Source organism: Enhydra lutris, unplaced genomic scaffold (genome assembly GCF_002288905.1).
Source record: "Enhydra lutris kenyoni isolate GAN:26980312 unplaced genomic scaffold, ASM228890v2 scaffoldscaffold96, whole genome shotgun sequence".
NCBI lineage: Eukaryota > Metazoa > Chordata > Mammalia > Carnivora > Mustelidae > Enhydra > Enhydra lutris.
In genome coordinates, this window is record NW_019154180.1 from 4,292,113 (window position 1) to 4,317,460 (window position 25,348).

The window sequence follows — 25,348 nt, forward strand, 5'->3', positions numbered from 1 at the left end:
TCCCAGGATCCTCGAGCCCTCTCACCCACAAAACCTCCAAGATCCCTCTTCCCTGAACCCCACATTGGTTCTTCCTGCAGAGCCAGCAGCTCCCCCGCGGCACTTCCTGGCTTGTCAGTCGCCTGTGCACAGCCAATCAGCATCCAGAGGATGGGCGACTCGTCGGAGGAGAGAAGGGGCGGCTACTTCCTGCGCGCCAATGAACGCGCAGACTCACAAGGAGGTGGGGGGCGGGGCGGCGGTGGCGAGCCTGCAGCTGTGAGCGAGCCAATCAGGGACCACCAGCGGTAGGCGGCTGGAGAGGCCGTTAGTCGCGCGCAAGCTTCTCCAAGATGGCGGCCGCGAAGGATGGTTGTACATTAGGAGAAGCGGCCGCAGGGAATGGGCGGCGGCTCCACCTAGGGATTCCTGAGGCCGTGTTTGTGGTAAGAGGCACGCCGACCTTCGGCATGTTGGCGCTAGGGCAAGGGCTACCCCTTTCTTTCCTGGCTTTACCGCGGCCTCGACTATGGGGTAGGAGTTGAGCTAATGGACCTGGGAGAGAGCACTTGCCAGCTCTCTCCTCTACGCCTAGACGAACTGAGCGGCTGGTATCCCCCACCCCGGGGGAAACGCGGTCCGCGAAGAGAAGGGTGTGCCGGGCGTGAGGACCGCGGGGCGGGGCGCGGCGGTCTGAGGGGCCTCCCCTCAGGTGCCGGGTTTCACCTTGTGCTGCCTGTCAGGGAGAGGGGGAGGCAGTGAGAAGTCGGGAGAGAGACTCAGCCTAGATGCTGGAACGAACGACGGTTGTATGGTGACTTGGGGTACAGTGAGTAAGCAGAACACCTGGTGCTTAGGAAATTACACCTCGTCTGTTGAAGGAATGCAGTGGTCTTTTCTTTGCAGGAATGGAAGAAGAGACTGATGGGAAGGTAGAGGGTAGAGTCTAGAGTGCGCCGGCTTTATCCAGTAGGTAACGGGATGTCATTAGAAGGTGTCTAAATAAAGGCACGATATAATCGTATTTGGTTTTATGTACATCATTCTAACAATTTAATAGAGAATGCATCGTGTGGAGTAGAGAGAGGAGGTAGGGAATGCAATTTCACAGAAGAAGGGGAATACGTCCCAAATCCAATCAAAGAGAAGCAGCTACATCACTTCAACACTGTCCTTTCATTAAGACATTCTAGAAATAGTATTTCAAAACTGTTTGAATAATGCGAGAAAACAAAGGGTGAGGTCTGAGTTCTGACCAGTACAGTATAGGGCCTCCTATATCGCAGAAAACACGACTGGTCTTCAGGTCAGTATCATCGGTCTTTCCTCACTCAGTTCTGACTTAAGTGTCAGCGGAATTTTCTTGACCCTTTGGTTTGTGCCTGTATTTCTTTATCTCCACCTTTTGTTCATTTTCGTTCAAAATACCCATTTCTTTTACTTATTCTTTATTTAGACCATTTTAAAAAAGATTTTATTTGTTTGTTTGACAGAGATCACAAGTAGTCAGAGAGGCAGGCAGAGGGAGACAGGGAAGCAGACTCCCCACGGAGCTGGGAGCCCGATGTGGGGCTGATCCCAGGACCCTGAGATCATGACCTGAGCCGAAGGCAGCGGCTTAACCCACTGAGCCACCCAGGCACCCCTATTTAGACCATTTTTATATACACTCTGTATTGCATATATTGCATATTTGCATTTGCTGATTCAATTTTGTAGTTTTTTTTTGTAATTTTGTGTTTTTTCTCTGAGCTGTGCCATTTATTTCTTTACATTCATTTCCCAATTAATGGTAATGAGACAGAATTTGCTGATTGCCAGGCACTTTCTTAATGCTTTTACAAAACTCTAGGAGGTAGGTATTATTATTCCCATTTTGTAGATGAAACTGAGTTACTCGAGTCACTTGGCCCCAAGTCATATAACGTGTAAGCATTTTTTTTTAAGATTTTATTTATTTATTTGACAGAGAGAGAGATCACAAGTAGGCAGAGAGGCAGGCAGAGAGAGAGGAGGAAGCAGGCTCCCTGCCGAGCAGAGAGCCCGATGCGGGGCTCCATCCCAGGACCCTGAGATCATGACCTGAGCCGAAGGCAGAGGCTTTAACCCACTGAGCCACCCAGGCGCCCCACGTGTAAGCATTTTATCCAGGATTTGAACTTGGGCAATCTGTAGAGTACCAGAGCCCCTATTTACATGCTCTGCCAGTGGGAGGAAAGTGAGATAGTCATCTTGGCTCAAGGTCATTTCTCCTGCTCCTAGCATAGCACCTGACACATAAGTATAAGCTCATAACTGGATGTTGAATTCAATTTTCATAGTGCCTTAAATAGTACGTTCTTGGTCCTCAACTAGAGATGGCTTCAAAAATCTCATTCAGGAGGATACACTTTATCTGAGGCTTTAAAAAGTCTTATCTTAAAATACCTTTCCTCCCTAAAATTGCTATGGGTTATTTTACTAGATCTTAAAATTTCTACCAGTAGAATATAATATATAGGCAATCCAAATTTTATGTAAGTATTTGAATAACATGGTGTTGTAGAAAGAACACGGGCTTCTAAGCAGCTGGGATTTGAACCCTGCCTCCACTTTGCAATTGCTGCTTCATCTTGAGCATATTATTTTTACCATCTTGAATCTCAGTTACTTTTGCTGAAACAGGAATAGCAATGTTTAGAGAGTTGCTGTGAGAAGCAGTATGTGCTTTCAGTATAACAAGTGGATGCTTAATATGTATTAGTTTCTCTGATATAGGAGGCCCTATGCTGTACTGGTTAAGAGTCAGACCTCATCCTTTCCTCCATTCCCGCTGGTGCCATACTTGGTTTTCTTTCTCTGCTTGAACTGTCCTTTCCCCCTTGCCCAGTTGCTGATGTCCTGTCTTAATCTCTCAACATCTAGTTCACATATGACCTCCCTGTAGTTTTTGTTTTTTCAAAAACGAGTTTATATATTTATTTTAGAGATAAAGACAGAGAGCTCACAAGGTGGGGTGAGAGCAGAGGGAGAGGGACAAGCAGACTCCCTGCTGAGCGCAGAGCCTAATGTAAGACTCAGTCCTACGACCTGAAATCATGATCTGAGCAAAAATCAAGAGTTGGACGCTTAACCAGCTGAGCCACCCAAGCGTCTCTCGCTGTCATTTTTCTTGACCACTGCCCCAAGACAGAATTCTTGGCACTTTCATCTTTTCCCTCAGCACATTGTATTATAGACATAGCTAATGTTTGTTGAGCACTTAATAGCTCTCATGTATTCTTTGAAGGATTTTACAGATGCTAACTCATTTAGTTCCCTGTGAAGGAAAGGTATTTTCATTTTACAGACAAGAAACTTGAGGCAAAGAGAGAGGTTGAGTACCTTCTCCAAAGTGAACACATCTAGTATGTGGTGAAGCCAGGATTCAAGCCACAATCCTGTGCTGCTATAGTTAATTCTGCTTGATAGACTCTAAGCTCCCAGCAATATCTACCAGCTGCTAGAAACTTCGACTTCTACCTCTTTCCTGCAGCGACCCTCCTAGGAAGACAGCGTCTCCATTATACATGCAGACTTCAGCCATTGTCCCCAGCCTCACCTTTCCAGTTTCTTTTACTATGTCTCTGGCTTGATGGCTTCATAGTTCGCATTCCCTTGCTGCTGTTTTTCTTTTCCTTCTTATCTTGTTTTGGCTAAAATACTCCCTTACAGCTAGTAAGTATGGATAAGAATAAGGACACAGAGATCTCAGAAACCAGAAGGTAATTGAATTTAACTTAAAATGAAGAAATAAAGTTCTTTAAAGTGCTGGAAAGATCCCATAGGATTGCCTTTAAGTTTCCATATATTTTCATCTAGTTCCTGATCCTTATCTAATTAACTAGCTTTTCTTCAAGGACCAGTATGTAATATATATTTAAAATGCTGTTTGGTTTTACTACTTGTCCTTTGCTTAATTATTCCTTTTATGAAAGATTGTTCTGCTTGCCTTTTAGGTTTACTTTATTTCCACCAGTTGATACTTAAGGAGGTATTTGTGGCTTGCCTCGGAAACCTAGTGCCTGTATTTAGCATGATTTCTTTGGTAGAACTTGCATTAAAAATTTTAGTCGAGGGGTGCCTGGGTGGCTCTGTGGGTCAGGCCTCTGCCTTCAGCTCGGGTCATGGTCTCGGGGTCCAGGAATTGAGCCCTACGTCAGGCTCTCGGCGGGGGACCTGCGATTCCCCCCTTGCTCTCTACCTACTTATGATCTCTCTCTCTCTCTCTCTCTCTGTCAAATAAATCAATAAATAAATCTTAAAAAAATTTAGTTGATACTTTTGGCATACAATCTGTGGAGTCATTTTGTGACCAGGCTACATGACTAGGCAATGTGTTTGATTGTTGGTAATTTTCATATTTACTACTAGGGCCGACCGGGGGGGTACATAAAGCAGGTAAGGTCATCTTACTTTCTGTAGGTATAAATAAAAATAAAAAGAGGAAGCTGGGGTAAGAATAAATTAGCTATATAATGTATGTGCACTGTCTGAAATGGTCTTGAGCTTTTTATAACCACATTTTGGTTAAAAACAATCCTTTGGAAAAAAGAAACAAGCTTTTTTTTTTTGTATGTTTTGAAGTTGAAGTAGTCAAAAATCAGATTAGAGGTATGAATTCTAAAATTTGGGGGCACCCGAGTGGCTCATTTGGTTAAATGACCAGCTCTTGGTTTTGGCTCAGATCACGATCTCAGGGTTTAAAGTCTTTAAAAAAAAAAAAAAGGTCTAAAATTTGTCATGTGTTATTTTTGATACTAAAGGAAGATGTAGATTCCTTCATGAAACAGCCTGGGAATGAGACTGCAGATACAGTGCTAAAGAAGCTGGACGAACAGTACCAGAAGTATAAGTTTATGGAACTCAACCTTGCTCAAAAGAAAAGGAGGTAAGTGTAAAAATTTACAAGTTGTTTTTTTTGTTTTTAATCTTGTATGGCTTAAACTTTAAAAATCAAGACATAATTTACATATAATAAAATGTCCAGTTGTTGAATATTCAGTTTAATGCATTTTCACAGATGTATTCACTTCTGTAACCACCACCCAGATCGGTATGTGGAATATTCCGTTACTGCAGGAAGTTCCCTGTCGCCCCTTTCTGGCCAACTCTGCCCAGTCCCAGAGACAACCACTATTCTGATTGTTTTCACCATAAATTTGTTTTGTGTGTTCTTGAACTTCATATAAATGAAAGCATGTAGTAACTACTATTTTATGTCAGGCTTCTTACACATAGCACAATGCTTTTGAGAGTCACCCGTGGTTTTGTGTGTATCAGTAAATTAGTTTCTTTTCAGTGCTGAATCTTGCTCCATTGTATGTGGATGTACCACAGTTTTTATCTGTTTGCCTGTCAGTGGACATTTAGTTGTTTCCCCATTTGATTGAAGTCTTTGTGTGGGTGTTTGTTTTCATTTCTCCTGGGTAATCACCTCAGAGTAGAATTGCTGACTCGTATGGTAAGTGTAATATTCAATGTTACAAGAGAACTGACATAAGTCCTCCAAAGCGGCTGTACCATATTTCATTCCCGCCAGCAGCGTATGGAGTTCCAGTTGTTCCAGTGGCTCACATCCTCGCCAGCAGTTGGTATTATTAGTCTAAAGATGGTTTTGAAAACATAATAGAATGAGTATTGAAGACCTTACTCCAAAGCATCTAGGGTTATAACATCTTAGATCTCTAGTTCATCCTTCTTATTTTGCCATTGAGATGAGAGACCCATAGAGGTTATGGCTTTCCCTAGAGTTCACAGAAAATGGGCATAGGACAAATGCATCCTTGCTCTCAATTGTTTATTTCCCTATATTTTTATAGTAGATTATAAAGTCAGTTCACTGCAGTAAATACTTGGGGCTATCTGCTATGCACATATGGCAGCATTCTTGTGTCAGTGAAATATTTATGGAATTCCGACTAGGTGCAGGTACTGTTTTGTGTGCTCTCAACAGGGACACAGTCCAGGGGCATGATAGGTATGTAAATAAGATAAGCAAATAAAGTATAGCAGTTGAGATACTTTAATACAAAGTAGTGAGTTAGCACAGGGAAAGGTGTGATCTGGAGGGCAACAAGGAGACTCAGGAGAAGCTTCCAGGGGGAGCATATGGCCTTGTAGAAGTTTGAAGGCTGGTTGTGAGTTCAGAGGCAGACTAAAGCAAGGAAGGATCATCTGGGCACAACATGCCATTCATATAAAAGTACAAAAGTTTGTATTCAGATACATTTTCTCATTTGATTTGGTGACAGGGAAATTTGAATAAGGGCTGGGTATTAGATGAAAAGTTATCAACATAAACAAATGGAGAGTGTTAACCGAAAAAAGCAGGATAGAAAACACTATGAAGGATATGCTCCCATTTTGGAAAAAAAATGTATATGTACACAAATTTCTGGAAGAAGCTACACTAGTGGTATATTAACAGTGGTAATCTTTAGGTGGTGGGAATATGATACTTTAAAAAATCTCGTTATCTGTATTGCTAAATTTCTCCAGTAGTCACATACTGTTTTTGTAATACAAGTTTATTTTCATTTTAAAAAGAAGAATTAAGTCATTAGATTTCAGATCACCCACAGGGAGGTTGTAGATAGAGAAGAAATGGGCCTCAGGACCAAGCCCTGGGAAAGAGGAGGAGGTTTGTATATCAAAGTTATACTGCTAACTCTAGTACTATGGTATAGTACGGTATTCACTCCAGGTTTACATATGCTCTAGGCCTGGATGTGAGGGATAAAAATTGCGCTGTGTACCTGTAGCCCTCCTAATCAGGTGCACTTGGGGTATATCAGTGAACAAAACAGGCAATCCCTGCCCTTGGAAAGGTTGCAGTCTAGTGGAGTCTGGATAGTAAACACACAATTCAATAGAATTAATATTTATTGTGCACCTAATATGTGCTCGGCATCATTTTAAGAACTTAGGATATATCAGTCCTCGTGGAGCTGACATTCTAGCCAGAAAACAGAACTAGGTTATAGAGTAGGTTAGAAGGTGATAAATGATATGGAAATAAGAAATGAAATAAGAGGTTGTGGAGTATTGGAGGTGGCAGCTGCTGAGGGTTTTGAGGAAAGGAGGAGTGTGGTCTGATTTTTCCCTATTATCGTACGACTCCCTCGGGTTGCTAGCTGATCATACTCCTGAGAAGGACAGAAACAAGGAGGTCAGCTAGTAGTCCTTTTCATGAATCTAGGTAAGGTGATAGAGGTGGTGGTAAAGAAGCTTATTCTGAATTTACTTTGAAGTTGGAATGAGCATGGTCTGGTGGATTAGAGGTGAGATGTGGAGGGACACATGGAGGATGGCTCCCAGGTCGGAGCAACTTGGGGGAGTTACTGTCATCTCAGATGGAGAAGACCAGATGAAGCAGGTTTGGATGAAGATCAGGAATTTGATTCTGGACACATTTGAGATACCTTTTTGGATATCCAAGTACAGATAGGGGTTAAAAACAGGCAATTAAATTCGGGAGTCTGAATTTTGGGAGCAATCTGGGCTGGAGATACAAATTTGGGAGTAATTTAAAGCTATGGGACTAAATGAGCTCCATCACTAAAAGAGTGCATTGTAGGTGATGGAAAGATCAAAGATCTGGGTACTTCAACAATCAGACGTTAGGGAGAAGAGGGATAACCAGTAAAAACACTGAAAAGCTGCCTGTGGGGTCAGGAAAACCAGGAGAGTTTACTCTGGAAGCTAAGGCAAGAAAACGTGTTACAGAGAAGGGAATGATCACCTGTGTCAAGTAGGGTAAGGACTGAAGACTGACTTAGACTTAGCAAAGTGGAAGTCATTAGTTTTGTGGATGGGAATGTTTTTGATCCAGTGGTTTAAAAGGGAATGATATTGGAGATAGTAAATATGGAAAGCTTTCTGAAGAGCTTTACCCATTTCAGTAGTGTGATGGTTGTCTTTTTTTATTTGTAGGAGTTCTTTGTGCATCAGCCCTTAAACAACATAGATTGTTCAAACACGGGTTTAAATAGAGGTCCACTTACACCTGGATTTTTTTCAATATATATTTTGGAAACATTTTTGGAAGATTATTTGACAGTTTGAAAAAACTTCAGATGAACTGCATAGCCTTGAGATACTGGAAAAAATAAGATGTTAGGTATTATTGTAAGGATACAGTATATAATACATAAAACATATTATAACGTATAAAATATATGTTTATCGACTGTTTATATTATCTGTAAGGCTTCCAGTTAGCACTAGGCTATTTGGGGGAGTCAAAAATTATACATGGATTTACAACTGCACGGGGCATCGGTGCACCAGCCCCCACATTGTTAAAGGTCAGCTGTATATTGGATGCTAATCCTTCTAAGTTTCATGGATGAGAAATTGTTTTTCCTTTTGTAGTTTATCTTTTTTTTCTTTCTTTATGGTTTCTTTTGATGAGTAGTTCTTAATTTAAATGTTTTTGGTTAAAATTTCCCTTAATAGCTTTTTGCATCTCATTTAAGAAATCCTACCCTATATTTCCCATTCAAAAACACAGACTTCTCTGTTTTCTTCTAAAAGTTTTAAAATTTTGCTTTTCACATTTAACTTCTTATTTTTTAATTTATTTTTGTTGGTAGGGAGGGGTAGAGAGAGAGAGAGAATCTTATGCAGGCTCCACATTCAGAGTGGAGCCTGACATGGGGCTCAGTCTCATGACCCTGAGATCATGACCTGAGCCAAAGTCTAGAGTCAGAGGCTTAACTGACTGAGCCACCCAGGCGTCCCTCACATTTAACTTCTTAATCCAGAAGTTTATTTTTATGTATGGTATGTGTGAGCTTTGAATTTTTTCTTTTTTTTTAGTGGATGTACTGCGATGCACTATTTGTCTCAACAGCATTTAAGTTTCATGTGGTCCAGTTTAACAGTCTGTTTCCTCCTATTTAAGAAATACTTTCCTATCCCAAGTTCCTGAAGATACCCTCTTAGTATTTTATTCTCAAAGGTTTATTGCTTTATCTTTCACATTTAGATCTTTAATCCATGAGTTATTCAGAGCTGTGTTGCTAAATTTCGAAGCAATTGTGAAATTTTCAGTCATGTTTCTTTGTCTTCTCAATACTGTAAATTGGTTGTTCAATCTGCAGTCTTGGTCATATTCGGGGTCTTGGTGACAACACTGCTTCATAGGTTCGTGTATCATTTTTCCGTTAAGAGGTAGATAATATCTAGTTGTCTGTTTTTATGGTGCTCTGTGCCTAGATCCATTAATTGTGCATTGCAAAATGATGCTCTGATTCAGGTTTTTTTTTTATTTATAATTAAGTCTGTTATACTTCTATAAAGAGAAGCAATCCCTACTCATCCTTACATGTGAGAGTGGCTGCAGGAAATCAGTCCCCCTTTCAGTTTCTTCTCTTGCTGGAGTCAGCCCTGTAGTTCTGCCACCTTTAGCTGCTCTCTGCTACCCCCCAGCAAAGGAGGTGTGTTTGTGCTCTCTGACTGCTAGAGAGGCCAGAGGTGGGAGTGCTGCTCTGCCATCTTAACCTGAAAATCTTTATCCCTTTGGAAAAACTTTTTAGTCTATATTATTAGGCACATGCAATTTGAGAATTATTGTGTGTTGGTGAACTTAACCCTATATAAGATAATGCTTATTGTTTTAAAGTCTGTTTTGTTGGATACTCCCGGCTACCCCAGCTTTCTTTTGGTTAACATTTTCTTCATTCATCTTTTCCAATCCCTTTACTTTCTACCTGTTTATTATTTATATTTAAGGGTGTTCCATGTAAATAACATAAGGTTATTGTTTTAAATCTAGCCTATCTTTTTAGATCAACTGATTTTTCTTTTTGGATACTTTCAAGATGATAATCTCTTTTGTTTCATTTCACTGTAATTTGTCTATGTGTGGATATTTTTCTTCTTTCTTAACCAACTATATGTCAGCTTCCTGTAACTATGGGTAACTGTGTGGTTTGCCTTTATCCATGGAGGATTTTGCTTTTGCCAGGAGTGGTGACTCTGTACCAGCCTGTTCCTGTTTTGGCTCTTAATATGTGAGCTTCCTGGGGCACCTGGGTGGCTCAGTGGGTTAAAGCCTCTGCCTTCGGCTCAGGTCATGATCCCAGGGTCCTGGGATCGAGCCCCGCATTGGGTTCTCTGCTCAGCAGGGAGCCTGCTTCCTCCTCTCTCTCTGCCTGCTTCTCTGCCTACTTGTGATCTCTCTGTCAAATAAATAAATAAAATCTTTTAAAAAAAATGTGAGCTTCCCCACTGAGCTGCGATGCAGGGACCCACGCTTGGGTCTGTAGCTGATAGCAGCACCTAACTCATGATGCTTACTTTCTCTAGTTCTCACTGCTCAACTCAAAGCCTTTTCCAGTTTTTTGTCCTTTAATTTTTTCTGGAACTTCCTTACCTCTGAGATGTCAGCTATGCAATGAAAACTATTTTTGTGCATGATCGAATTGTTCTGCAGCAGGTGGCTCTGTGGAGTTTGGATACTAACCTTTTTCTTTTACATATCCTGTTAAGTTTTTCCTTGAAATCTATCATTTGCCTTTAACTTTACCTTCAGCTGTGTAAAAGTTCTTTAGTATTTTGTAATTGTCTTATAATCTCCTCAACACCTGGGTTGTATGTCTTTTATTGTTTTTTTTTAAAGATTTCTATTTACTTATTTGACAGACAGAGATCTCAATTAGGCAGAGAGGCAGGCAGAGAGAGAGAGAGGAGGAAGCAGGGTCCCAGCAGAGCAGAGAGCCCGATGTGGGGCTCGATCCCAGGACTCTGGGATCATGATCTGAGCCGAAGGCAGAGGCTTAACCCACTGAGCCACCCAGGCACCCCAAAGGTTTTATTTATTTATTTGACAGAGAGAGAGGGAACACAAGCAAGGGCAGTGGGAGAGGGAGAAGCAGGCTTCCCACGGAACAGGGAACCTGACATGGGGCTCGATCCCAGGACTCCGAGATCATGACCTGAGCCGAAGGCAGACACTTTAACCCACTGAGCCACGCAGGCACCCCTGTCTTTTATTGTCTTTTAACTGGGAATTTTGTGATTATCATTTTTTGCATTTTTTTCTGATAATTTTTTTCTCTTGTCTCCTTCTGGGATTCCTGTTACTATAGATGTTAATGCTTCTAATTTGGCCTTCCATTTCTCTTTATTATTTCTTCTCTTCTGCTGACTTCAGTAATTGTCTTTTGGATGTCCATGAGTTCTTTATTTCAACCATTACATTTTTTTGTACCTAGTCATTTTGGTTAGCTCTTCTTACAGCTAGCTACTTGTTTCTTTATATTAGCAATATCCTTTCTTTTTTCTCTGAGGTATTTTTAAATACATACTGTATAATCTCATCTTTCAGTATTTCATTTTGTTTCATCTGATGGGTGTTGTTGAGTTTATTGTCTTTGTTTTATTGTAGTTGTGTTTTCAGATTATCATTTCTTTTCCTTATCAGCTCATACTCCCTCAAGGATATCGGTTTCTTTGGTTAGTAATGTGGTGGGGTTGGGGGTAATTTAAGCCACTTTTGGTGAGTATGGGTAGGAAGGATGCTGCTGGTGTTACAGTCTAGGGCATCGCCATTGGACAAATGTTCCTTCTACCCAACCAAGTGACTTGGCCTCTGAGGATTCTTTTTGTTCCTCTGCCCTTCACTGTCTTCACTCCTGGGAGTAGGAGTGGGGGTAGAGGGGGACTAATGGGGGCCAGTATTTGTCTTCTCAGCTCCTCAGCCTGACCTCTCTGCTTCTGGTCAATTCTATCATTTTTCCACCCTGTAGCAGTGAGGGAGAAGGTAATGTGATTCACCCAGGGCAATTTAGAGGGAGAAAAAAACATCTACAAAGTTTTCCTTTAACTGTGCTCTCCTTTTGAACATTTGATCTGCTTCCCTTCTAAGCTGCTATCTCCCTTCTTACTCTCCTACCCACTCCTAGAACCTAGAGATTTCCACTTCTCTTATGATAACGAAGACCTGGAAGTGACCCGAGTATCCATTGGCAGGAGAGTAGATAAAGAAGTTGTGCTATATTCATAATGGAATATTACACAGCAGTGAAAATGAATGAACAAGTTTAGGAACCTATTTGAGTTAAGCAAACCTGAGTAAAATGCATTCAACACTTGATTGTTTGTATTAAGCCAGGAAACCAGCAAAGAATATATTGTTTGGGAATATGCATGAATGTGACAAAATTATTGGAAAAAGAAGAAAAGGGGCTGTAAGCACACAGGAGAGCTGCTGTCTCTTGAGGTAGAGCAGAGTGGGGAGGGGTATACCGCTTGGACATACTCAGCGACCTTGGTGACCTAAGTTGACGGGGGTTGCAGCTGCTTGATTTATTAATATGCTTCGTAATTTATGTGTTACACGTAATGTTATGTGTACAAAAGTTATCATAGAAATCATGGACATGACCAAAACCCGTTATTTGAACATTCTCCTTATGTTGTGTGCGTATCAGATATTTTACAAATAAATATATCTTTTTAGCATTTACCTATATCAACTTGTAATACAAAAGTAAGCAGATTTGGAAGATCTACAACATCCATATTGAACTTGTAAAGAGCTCACAGAGCATTAGCCTTCAAACTAACTAAAATGAACAGTAAATGTGTTTCTAGATTATTCACTGGACTTTATTTCCAGATAGTGGTAGTATTTTTTTAAGTAGCAGGCTCAGTAGCATAAGGAATGGTAAAGTCTGACTTCCTTTGTATGATACAATGAGTGTATTTTATTTGTTTTTTGTTTATCAAGTTTTTATTTAAATTCCAACATATATGTTAACATATTCAGTATTATATTAACATATTAACATAATATATTAACCTAACATAATATAGTAACATATGCAGTGTTATTATATTCATTTTAGGTATGCAGTATGGTGATTCAACACTTCTATAATAAGTACATTTTCATTATCACATTTAAATTTTGTTAACATACCAATTTCCAGTCATATTTAGTTAAACGTATTCTGAAAGAACCATAGCTTTGTTTTCGTGTCCTTAGTTTGTCTTATTACAAATTCCCTTGTGATTTGACAGTGCCCCCACAGCTAGTTTGCATGTTTGTCTGTCTTTCTTTCCTTCCTTCCCCGTTTCTTTCTTTCAAGATTTTATTTGATGGAGAGTGAGAGAAAGCACAGCAGGACGAGCAGGAGAGGGGGAAGCAGGCTCCCGGCTGAGCAGGGAGCCAGATGTCGGGCTCCATCCCAGGACCCTGAGATCATGACCTGAGCCAAAGGCAGAGGCTCAACTGACTGAGCCACCCAGGTGCCCCTAGTTTGCACGTGTTTCCATGCACAACACATTATAGCCTTGGGCAACTTTTAGTCACCATTCTAAAGAGCTAAACCTCAGTGTCAACAAAATAAAAAATATTTCATCCTTTCTTCTAAGTAACTTTCAGTGTTTTCAGTGTGTTTTTGTCTCTTATTTTCTTGTCAGTGAGGTTGATGTCCCTTTGGAATCAGTTGTTAGTAGCTTTTTAAGAATAATTTGTTATAGTTGTTAGTTGTTAGAACAACTATAGTTGTTAGAACACTTTTATGTCGATAGCACAGTTAAGCAGAAGGTACAGAGATTTCCCATACATTCCTTTCCTCTCCGCACATGCAGAGCCTCCCCCATTATCAGCAGTCTCCACCAGAGTAGGACATTGGTTACAGTTGATGAGTCACGGGGTGCCTGGCTGGCTCTGTCACTGGAGCATGTGACTCTTCTTCTCAAGGTCGTGAGTTCGACCCCCACATTGGGTGTAGAGCCTGCTTAAAAGATAAATAAATGATGAGTCAATATCAATATATTACTGTTACCTGAGGTCCTTAGCTTACCTGAGGGTTCACTATGCTGTTGTGTATTCCGTGGGTTTTGACAAATGAATGATTTTATTAGTTCTCAAAAAGAAAATTGGTAGAAAATGCAAAGCTAGTAAGACTGTGTCCTGGTGTTTTTCTTGCTTGCAAAATACTAAGTTAACCTTTTTCTTATCCACAGGCTGAAAGGTCAGATTCCTGAAATTAAGCAGACTTTAGAAATTCTAAAATACATGCAGAAGAAAAAAGTAAGTACATTTTTGTTTCTAAATATGAGTGAACCGGCGTACTTCAGCAGAGACTCGTCTCCCTTGACTCTGGTCCCTGGTATCTGAGCATGTTAGAGTACCCGGTCTGCCTTCCGACTCTCCTGTACCCGTACTGATGTCACAGTGTGCCTCTGTGATAAATGTAGCTTTGTGGCTTTTTTCCCAAGTCCGCTTTAATTTTAGGGCCTACACTTCTTGGATTATTTTACTTACATGAAGTGTTTATAAAACTTAAATGCAATTGAAAATTATTTAGGTACAAAAAGAAAATATCTTATTTTGAGGTAGCAGCATCCAAGGGTTTTTATTGTTGTTACTGTTCTCCTTAAGAATAAGGACTGAGTCTAAAACTTACAGATCTGCGAAGAGTCCTAGAAATTGTGTTTTGGGTTCTCATTTCACAGTGGCACATAGCTAGTTACTGGCAGAAGTGGATTGGAGAACCTTCTGAGTCTTAATCCAATATTCATTAAATAAAAGCAGGCTGTAAACATTAAATTTTATAAAGCATATTGTATTTAAAAGATTAAGTGGGAGCGCTGGGGTGGCTCAATCAGTTAAGCTTCTGCCTTTGGCTCAGGTCATGATCCCCTGGGTTGTGAGATTGAGCCCCGCATCGGGCTCCCTGCTCAGCAGGGGGATTCTCCCTCTCCCCAACACCGCCAGCTTGTGCATGCTCTCTTTCTTTCTCTCAGATAAATAAATAAAATCTTTAAAAAAATGTGTATATAATTTATTACTTGGCTACTAGAATAACTATTTCCAGTACATTATTTTATGTGGTGAAATTTTGAGAGACTTCAGGAAACTGGTCGGTTGAGCATGAAGCACTGATGAAGTAATAATTGCTAACTTTTTTTTTTTTTGAGAGTGGGAGAGGGAGAGAGAGTGTGAGCAAGGGAGGGGAAGAAAGGGGAAGGGTGGAGAGAGAGAGAATCTCAAGCAGACTCCACTCTGAGCACAGAGCTGATGTGGGCTCAATCTCACAACCCTGAGATCATGACCTGAGCTGAAATTAAGACTCGGATGCTTGACTGACTGAGCGCCCCAGGCGCCCCAGTAATTGCTAACTCTTGCATAGCACTTACTCTGTGCCAGGCACTGTTTTGTGTGTATGTGTGTGTATGTTTGTGTAAAGTCTGTTTTCCACAGCCTTCAGAGGTGTCAGGACTATTGTTATCTTAATTTTATAAATCGGGAACCTGAGACCCAGAGAAGTCAAGTGAAATGGCAAGTTTGCACAAGTAGTAAGTAGCTGAGCCAGAATCTGTGTCCCCCCATGCCCAGCCATCTGGCGCCGGCATTCATTTCTTTTCCCACTGCACTAATTGGCACGATGGCACTTTTACGTGACTTAGGTTCAGCTCTGTGATCTCTCCTTTATAACCCTGTTGTTAAACTGACCTATTTACAGTACTGTCATTTGTTTGAAGGAGTCCACCAGTTCACTGGAGACCAGATTCTTACTGGCAGACAACCTGTATTGCAAAGCTTCTGTTCCTCCTACTGATAAAGTGTGTCTTTGGTTGGGGGTAAGTAGCTGAAATGGCCGCAGCGTCCATGGCTGCCACTTGTGACCCAGTATGGTTTGCCCAGCTCCACACTGCTACTTAAGCTGCGTAAAGCACTCATCTGTCTTTGACTGTGGAAGGGACACGGGGTGGGAGCTCAGGGGCTCTGTATTGGAAACCGACTGGAATTACAAGTGTGATGAGCTGCAAAAGGTCCCTGTCTCTCCCGGTCAAGACAAAACTAACTGAAGTCCTCTCTCTTCCCCTTTAGCTGATGCTTCATCTCATAAATGTAACAGAAGGAAGAAGAATAGAAATAAAATAGGGGGCGCCTGGGTGGCTCAGTTGTTAAGCATCTGCCTTTGGCTCAGGTCATGATCGCAGGGTCCTGGGATTGAGCCCCGCATTGGGCTTCCTGCTTAGTGGGGAGTCTGCTTCTCCCTCTCCCTCTGCCCTGCCCCAATCATGCTCTCTCTCTCTGACAAATAAATAAATTTTAAAAAAATCTTAAAAAAAAAAGAAATAAAATAGAAAGGATGGCTAAACCTCAGATAAATGTTTCTTGTCCGTAGGGTTTATTAGTTCTGGAAAGATCTCTCAAAACTTAAGGGGGAAAAGATTATTACAAAAACCTCAAGATTAGAGTCCATTTTTAAAACCATGTATTTCAATTTTAGATGATGTCATAGACCTTGTCTGTGATCTTTTTCCTATCTTACTCTTCTCAATCCCCTTACCAATCATCCAGCCCATTCCTGACTGTCCAGCTAGCTGTCCATTGGTCTTGTTACCCCAGACAAGTTCCCATACAAAGTAACAAGCTAAGTGTATAGCTCCCATCGTCTCTCCTCACTGGAAGGATTTCCTCCTTGCTGTTATCTTGTAGAATCACTCATGAGAGGTACTCTAATGCTATGAAGGGTGGGCACATTAATAACCCAAAACTCACTCTGTTCCTTAGTTCCTCCTGATTTTTGTTCTTTGTAATATTTTCAGGGTTTGTGCATTTCATTCTGTAATCCTAACTCCCATACTTATGTAGCTTTAGTTCTGTAAATGGAACAGCTATCCACCTAGTGGCTCACATTCCATCAGCAGGTGGGGATAAGATGATTCCATAAACCAGACTGGGACGACAGGGAGCTCTCTGATGAGAATTACATCTGGAATCCACTTCATACCTCATAAGACATGAATTCTAAACGTATTATATACTTGCCTGAAATACTGACACCATCAAAGTTTTAGGCCAAGTAGTAGATAACTTGTTTTATAACCCTGGAATAAGGATGGTTTGTTTTGGCCACAAAACTCAGAAACTATAAGCAAAGTTGGAAGACAAACAACAGGGAAAATATTCGTAACTCTTACTGCAGGCAGAGGACTAACACAGCCCTTTGCAGGGTTACCTGGAGTTGTGTTTTGGGCGTGTCAGTCTTGAGATGCCTGTTAGACCATCGGAGAGAGGCCGGTAAGACTGAGGAATGAGTCAACTGAGAGTCAATGAGAAATACTTGGCACAGGGTACTTCCTGAGTGAACCATCGATGTTTTTCTGACATGAGTGAAGTCTTTGGAAATGTAGTCGAATTTTTTTTTAAAAGGAACCAAAGTAGAGAAATTTTCTGAAAAAAAAAATAGTAATAAGAAACAATGGAGGGACGCCTGGGTGGCTCAGTGGGTGAAGCATCTGCTTTTGGCTCAGGTCATGATCCTGGGGTCCTGGGATTGGGCTCCTTGCTCAGTAGCAAGCCTGCTTCTCCCTCTCCCACTCCCCCTGCTTGTATGCTGACTCATGCGCTCTCTCTCTCTGACCAAAAAAAAAAAACCCAACAAAAAACAAAACCCACAGTGGCAGTTGACTCAGGAATGAGATTGGGGTCTGGTATTGAAGAGACATGTACTTTTCATTGAGTATTTTTCTGTCCTGCCTCAATTTTTTTACAGTTTTCTAACTATCATGGATTGGGTTATTCAGTCAGTATTTATGTAGCACCTGCTTTGTGCCAGGTTCATGTTGTCTGTCTTGCTGAATCCTTACAATGATCCTTGAGTGATTTTTAAATGCCATTTGTCAGATGAGGGAAGTGGTTCAGGAAATGCGCAGTGGTAAGGCAGGTGATAGGAGTTCAGAGCTGGGAAAGGTTTGGTTCCTGGCTTCTAGAATGCATGCATCTCTAAGTGTTGGTAGTAACACCAAATCTTCAGAATTCAACAGTCACCTTGCCTTTGCCCCTAGCATCTGAAGGTAGGAAGAGGACAGTCAAAGCTAGGTCATATGTATGTATTTGAAAACTCTTTAATTACTGTATCTTAAGCTTAGAATTAACTATTTAAATTGATTCAAATGCATTACTATTTAGTGTCATCATGGAGGTTGTAGAAAGATGGGATTTGGTATCTAAACATTGGTTCTTCTCTTAATTCTCCTGTTTACTTAAGATCTTTGTTAGTGTAGGCAACCTGGCCTCTTTGAGCCCACATTTTCTTACCTGCAAAGAAGAAGATAACTTGACTGACCAGAGTTCTTATGGGGAGTAAATGATACAATGTATGTAAATGTATTCTTTAACCCAGGGATCAGTAAAGTTTGTGTAAAAGGTCAGAGAGTAAATACTTTGGTTTTGCAGAGCACACGGTCTCTGTCACAACTACTCAGCTCTGCCACTGTGGTGTGAAAGCATGGGGAAATGGAGAATATCTGGGTTCCAATAAAACAGGAAAAGGCAGCTGGCTAGATTTGGTCCAAGGGCTCTAGTTTGCCATCCCTTGTTCTAACCTGTGAAGCACTCTATAAATGTTGAGTACTTGTCCTGACTTTTTTTCTTCAGGCTAATGTAATGCTTGAATATGATATTGATGAAGCCCAGGCATTATTGGAAAAAAATTTATCGACTGCCACGAAGAATCTGGATTCTCTTGAGGAAGACCTTGACTTTCTTCGAGATCAGTTTACTACCACAGAAGTCAGTATCCTTTCTTTAACTAAAATCAAAGGGAGGAAAGGAGAAATATCAGATGTTTTTGACACTATTATTTGCATTATTTTAATGAGAACAGTATCCTTATTCTTAGGCTGATTTGAACTTGCAGATTTTGTGAGAGTAATAAATAACACTTTTGGAACTAATACTCAACTAGGTTTGTAGCTAGATTAATCTGAATTTGAAGTGTGAAGGTCTGGAAACAGCACATTCAAATCAGTGCATAAGCATTTTTCTTTCAGATATTTTCTCAAGACACCTTCAAAGCTAGTTAAATAGTTTAATCCACAAACATTTATTAAGGGTCTCCTGTGGTGCTGCAGCTGTTGGGGGCACAGGATGGTAAGGGTACAAAAAGAGTGCCAGAGTTTTGCCGTGTTAGAACTGCACATGTAAAACAGCTAAATGATAATTTCATAGCAAAATGCAAGTGAGTTCGTTTCAGGTGTGCAGTGCCAAGGCAATTTAAAGTTAGAGGAAGAGAGAGATGAGCTGGAACTAGTTCAAAGAAGGCTTTCAGAAGTTAGAACTTGGGCTGTTTTTAAAGGTAGTATAGGATTTGGATCAGCAGAGTGAAGAGGTGAGGGTAGGTGTTCCAATCAAGGGCAGGCAGGCAGTCGAAACCCAGCTCTTTGCCTTTCCTCTCTGACCTCTCTCTCCTGGTGCCTGTTGCAGTCGTTGGCCCCACACAGTCGCCTGCGGCACTCTGTGAGGTGTTCCCAAGCCAGTCTTACTTCATGCCACTGACCTCTTCTTGCCCTAGCCTTTGCCCAGTGTATCCTGGGTTCCAAAGAGCCCCAGTCAGGTCTCCTCACCCCTTTATATTTCTGCTTTGTTCTTCCTACCTGGAATGATTTCCCCCTATTTTTGTGGGTTACTCCTTTTTTTCCTTCATATTTTAGCTCAAGCATCAGATAATTTCTCAACATTTTCAAATTCTTGGGGTGTTTTGTTGTTTCCCTGTGCTTACTGCACACTTCGCACGTAGTACTTCGTGTTCTGTGCCAGACTGGGAGTACTTCAAGTGCGTGCAGCGGGCATTGAGTGCTTGGGTGAGGGATGACAGGCCTGTTGGAGGCCTAGAGCAGGGGCTGGCATGGGACTAGTAATGTGGGAGACTTCATCCAGAGTGGGGAACAAAGCTATTAAACTTCTGGAAGAAGGAAAAAAACCTTCTAGGAGATAACATTGGAGAAAATCTGAGTATGGTGAAGAATTATGGACCCAACACCAAAGGCACAGTCCATGAAAGAAATAGTTGATGTGTGAGGGCCTACACATGATGGTGCTTGTGGAAAGGGAAAGAAATTGAGTGAATGTCCTATTAAACCAAAGGGAGGGTAAGAGATGAAATTATTGATAATTTTACTGATTTAAATATTGCCTGAAAGGATATGGTTTGAACAGTCTTTGAATTTCACTCTGTGAGTATTTAACTTAGTCATTGCATGTGCTGTCTTTAGTTTTGCATTTGCGTTTTCTTTGACAATTCTTGCAGATATGGCCAGGGTTTATAACTGGGATGTAAAAAGAAGAAACAAAGATGATTCTACCAAGAACAAAGCATAATGCTGGCAATTAAAAATGTGGTTCAGTTTTCCAAACATGTTTATTTTAAGTACCCCAAAGCTTATCCCTAAAGGTTGACATGACTTTGACTGATTTTTTTTAACAGCAAGAATGATAATTAAAACTTTAAAAAGATAAACATTGTTTTATTATAAAAACAAAATTGGTTTCAAATATTTTGTGAAATTAACAATATTTTAATTTTTTTTTTATTTCCAACAAAGTAAATGCTACCTTCATCATTTTTTTTTTTGTTTTGTTTTGTTTTTTTTTGGTTTGTCATAAAAAAAAAATCTTAGCTGAAATGGCTGAGGGGTGCTATGGAAGCTGAATTCTGGACACTTTTCTTTATTGGCTGATGTTAAACTCTCACTTGATGTGGTTAAACCAGTGTAGAGGTAGGAAAAACAGTTTAAGTATTTCCAAACTTGTTTTCTTTAGTACATATGGGGCTTTATGGCTCTCTGTTGCTGTTATTTGTCTTATAAAAATAGATTTTCATGAATTACTGCGTAGCCAATAGCTATTGTAATATTCTGTACTTTTCAAGAAATGGTAGTTTGCCTTCCTAAACAGTAAGAGGACTACTGAGACAACGCTTTTTCTTACCCTGTAGAAGTGCTCAGTTTCTTTGCAATGACGCGTAAGGGAGATCTTGACCAATGTGAAATAACAACATTCTTTAGCCACTCAAAACTCTTGGCTAGGCAATTTTGTATTTCTGAACTGTTCTCCAAAGCAGCTGAACAAGAATATTAGGATATACATAAATCTGCAGTGGTTGAAAAGATTTGTGACCTTTTTTTACTCATGATAAAATGTCATAGGAAAAGTAGAAAAATCCCTGTGGAAAGCCATTGGTCCAGTGGCTAGCACTGGGTGATACAGATTCTGATAAAAACACAAATGTATTATTCCTTCTCCATGTAGTACAACATATACTTGTACAATGTTTTGTACTTGTATTTCATGATATTAAAACATTGACGTTAAAACTGTGGCATGGCACCTTCTTTTTTAACATTATTCTTTCTAAAGTTAACATGTGTCTTTTCACATATTTGTTAAGTTCATTTACTCTACATATAACCAGTATGTCCCAAGAACTTAATGTTTGTAGGAACAACACAGAATCTCTTTGGAAGGAACACAGATCAGCAAATAATTGAGGAGTTAAATCTTAAAGACACCAAAGTTCCTTGAGTCGCTTTTTCCTTCATAATTTTAAATCCCCATATTTTAGTATTTTAGGTTTTTAGTATTTTAGTATACATCTTGATATATTTTAAGTGCTAATTTTCCCAAACCTCATTACGGTAAGTATATTGGCACAAAATATCCTTGTCAGTATTAGGACATGAATGATTGACTCACTTTAAGTACATGAAAATTGAACTGCTTTGAAGAAACACAGCTCTGTAGAGATATGAATGAAAGAGCAAAAATTAAGTTAATTCTATAAATGCATATAAATAGCACATATTGGGAATGGTATTAGGCTTTATTAATAAAAGAAAGCCATTTAAATCTTGCCTCTGCCAGATCATTTCCTTCATAAGGGTTTATAGTTTTAGAATAACATAACCATACTACTTTGACATGATATTTTCAACCTTAATATTAGTATAGTGTACTCAGAGAGGATATGGGTAAAAACTAAATATGAAACTTGACACTGAATAATAATGTTGGAAATGAAACTAATATTTATTTTTCCATTCAGATGCTCATTTGAGAGAATATAGAAAATGGGAAAAAAGACATAAGTTCCACTTGTAGTCCCCTTAACATTTCTGTGTCTTCCCTTTCTTTTTTATGCATAGGTTTTTTAAAATATAATTTAAAACATTTTGTCTTTATAATTTTTATCTTTTTTCACTTAATATGTAATTTGCATATTCTATAGTGTTACTGTATTAACATCATTTACAAGTTTCATAGTAGTAGTCTAATGGGTGAATTGTAGTAACCTGTGATACACATTGAGACATTTGGGTTGTTTTAAAACTTTTTCTCCATTATAAGTAACAAATAATTCCATAATTTACATTTTTACATGAGTCTTTCTTGTGTATTTAGGATTTTTCCTGAGACTTACCAAAAGTGGAATTAAGGAGCAAGATTTTTGGCATTTTTATTTCTGGGGTTAGCTGAGAATAGTTTTGTCTGTAGTGCCATCAGGGGATGATGGCAAGCACAGTTCATCACCCCACTCCCGCCCCCCACCTCTGCCTTTCTCTGCCACATAGATATTGATGGGTGCAGTAAGAAGGACCTTATCCAAGGCCACATAGCCAGACTGAGACCCAGACCCAGTTCCTGGGTGAATTTCCTTCCCTCTGTACCATGATTCCTACTCCTTTATTTAGCAATAACTAATAGCTCAGTTTGGTAGAAGTTCAGTCCCTTAATGAATAATGCTCTCTTTGCTTTGCTCTAACCTCAATGATACCTGTAAGGTCTTAAGCCATTTCTTTTTTTTTTTAAGATTTTATTTATTTATTTGACAGAGATCACAAGTAGGCGGAGAGGCAGGCAGGGATTGGGGAAGCAGGCTCCCCACTGAGCAGAGATGTGGGGCTCAATCCCAGGACCCTGAGATCATGACCTGAGCCGAAGGCAGAGGCTTAACCCACTGAGCTACCCAGGCACCCTTCTTGAACCATTTCTTAAAGGTTTGTCTTGATTGGTTCTAATCCTGTACCCTTTTGAGAGCCTTACCTGTGTCTATTCAATACCAATACAGGATTGTGTTTTCTCTGAAGACGTTGGCTGAGTGTGTGTGCAATGCCTGGTGTAGCTGGCGTCGGGTTCAACTATACGTTTAAACTCCTAAGCCCTGGATGGGCTATGTCTGACACCAGTTTACTCTGAAGGACACGGGACAGTAAGACAGCATGCCAGGGGTTGGCTTTAGGCACGATTCTTCTGTGGGAATTCTTGCAACATTCCCCACAGACCACACAGATAGGCGCAGGAGCCACCCTGACCTAGGAGCCATAAGGGACCAACCACTCCCTCTTAGAACAGTCCCCTGTGCGTAGCATCCCCATCTTGGCCAGGGACAGGGCCCAGCAACAGGACGTACATTGTACTCAGGGAATTTTTATGTTCACTCGCAGCCCTCTCGGATCTCACCTCAGACACAAGGTGCAACCCAGGACAGTTTCCCAGAAGCAGGCTCATCTGGTCACACAGCTGATGGTCCACTTTCATCAGGTTTCCAGGGGAGCCAAACTAGAAAGCTAATCCAAGGCCAGTTCCCCAAACTCGAAGGAGAAGGGAGTTTTGAATACCTCTTGCTCACAGCCCCTTGGGTCTTTCATAGTTATGGTTCCAGTTCTTGACAGTGACTTACTTCATTTTATAAAGCCCCTGGCTAATCACTGCCTCTGTGGAAAAGGTAGTAATAGTTCAGATATTTTAAAGGGCAGGATGGAGGCATTTCTGTCTGGATTAAGTGAGATTAAGACCATCACGTAGCCTCCAAAGTTTTACAATTATGTGATGGATTGGAGACCTTTTTTTTTTAAATTTATTTTATTTTTTTATTTTTTAAAAAATTTTATTTATTTATATGACAGAGAGAGATCCCAAGTAGGCAGAGAGGGAGGCAGAGAGAGGAGGAAGCAGGCTCCCTGCGAAGCAGAGAGCCTGATGTGGGGCTCGATCCCAGGACCTTGAGACCATGACCTGAGCCGAAGGCAGAGGCTTAAACCACTGAGCCACTCAGGCGCCCCGGGAGAGCTTTTTTTCTCCTTGACCCCAAACCAAGTGATGCCATAAATACAGCAAAACTATTTATAAACTAATTACAGAATAGCTTTTTCAGTCTTGTGGCCAAAACTAGTTGATAAAATTTTTCTTTTTTACACTTTTTTTTTTTGGAGTCTTATAACTACAGTCAGCATCATAGAATTGATGGGCCTGCTTACTAACTGTATTTTCTGTATATTGATACTCTTAGATCCAGGGAGAGTACTGCTTACATGACCACTTGTGAGAGGGAAGTTTGAAACTTGAAGTGTTTGAACTTGGTTAATGTGCACAGAACTGCTCTTCTTGTCGAGTTAGTAGTGGCAGGTGGCCCAGGATTCTGTGTGCACATGAGCCCTTAGGTATGGGCTGTGCCTCAGAGTTCAGCCGAAGAATTTATTTTTTATTTTTATTTTTTAAGATTTTATTTATTTATTTGACAGAAATCACAAGTAGGCAGAGAGGCAGGCAGAGAGAGAGGAGGAAGCAGGCTCCCCACTGAGCAGAGAGTCCGATGCGGGGCTCGATCCCAGGACCCTGAGATCATGACCTGAGCCGAAGGCAGAGGCTTTAACCCCTGAGCCACCCAGGCACCGCCGAAGAATTTATTTTTGTTTGTTCCTTCTCTCTTGTCTGATGTCAGGTTTAGTTACAGCCACATCAAACGGAAAAGATGGACCTGGTGTGCACGGTATATCTGAGCAGTTTGTTTACAAAGGATCATGCCTCTTGGTCATGATTTTCAAATAATTTTATGTTGAGTCGGTTGTGTGACAACCATTTGCCTTTTGGGGGTACTTCATTTGGAGGTAGGCGTGACCAGCTGCTTGAGTAAACCCATCTTAGTATGAATCAGCTTATTTTCCCCAGATCAAACCTGTGCATTCTGGAGAGTAAAAAATACAAAAAAAGGAAAAGGTCAGCAGATAACAGTCTCTTTCTTTTCATCAGTACATCCTGGACATCAACCAAAACATACATCCTTGGTTACTTCAGGCCATGTCTGGCCTGGACTGGGCACCCTCACCCTCAGTTTAATGTGCGACTCTTCTGTGCTGTGGCAGTTCTGGCTGTCCCAGTGTTGGGTTAGAAAGTGGATTCATGATAGGGAAACAAGCCTGGGTGGGTGCGTGGGGGTGCATGTTATTTTAGGGAAGGAGTGGTCCAAGTTCCAAGACAATTACCCTGACAGAAGGCAGGAGGAGCAAGGAAATTGGCCTTGGGCATAGACAGAGGCAGGCAAGTTGGGAGCTAAGCTTGGAACCCGTTCCTTTCTTCCCTGTTCCCTATCATACCCCCCTTTGTGACCTTGTACCTCTCCCACAGATGAAAGTTGGCTATCATAGATGTGGTCCAAACTGTTTCTGGGAGAAATCAAGATATAACTGTAAGGAAAATGGCTTAACCACGGAAGTAACCAAGGAAAGGGGCATTTTGAAAGTAGGTAATAATACAGCTTGG

General features: G+C 40.7%; 1 protein-coding gene across 1 annotated transcript; it reads left to right on the forward strand.

Annotated features, from left to right (window-relative positions):
* The first annotated feature begins 296 nt into the window (after positions 1-296).
* LOC111139208 (VHL binding protein 1) lies at positions 297-21,126 on the forward strand. Its single transcript, XM_022491409.1, has 6 exons — positions 297-425; positions 4,764-4,888; positions 13,981-14,047; positions 15,502-15,600; positions 18,410-18,548; positions 20,061-21,126. Exons 1-6 carry the CDS (start codon positions 333-335, stop codon positions 20,129-20,131), a joined length of 594 nt encoding a protein of 197 aa, XP_022347117.1. The 5' UTR covers positions 297-332; the 3' UTR covers positions 20,132-21,126.
* The last annotated feature ends 4,222 nt before the right edge of the window (positions 21,127-25,348 follow it).

What these genes read in the sequence shown, in the direction of transcription:
- LOC111139208 (XM_022491409.1), top strand. Translation starts at nt 333, where the DNA reads ATGGCGGCCGCGAAGGATGGTTGTACATTAGGAGAAGCGGCCGCAGGG. An exon ending in TTCCTGAGGCCGTGTTTGTG is followed by an intron (nt 426 to 4,763) that starts GTAAGAGGCACG and finishes TTGATACTAAAG; the next exon opens with GAAGATGTAGATTCCTTCAT. An exon ending in AATACATGCAGAAGAAAAAA is followed by an intron (nt 14,048 to 15,501) that starts GTAAGTACATTT and finishes ATTTGTTTGAAG; the next exon opens with GAGTCCACCAGTTCACTGGA.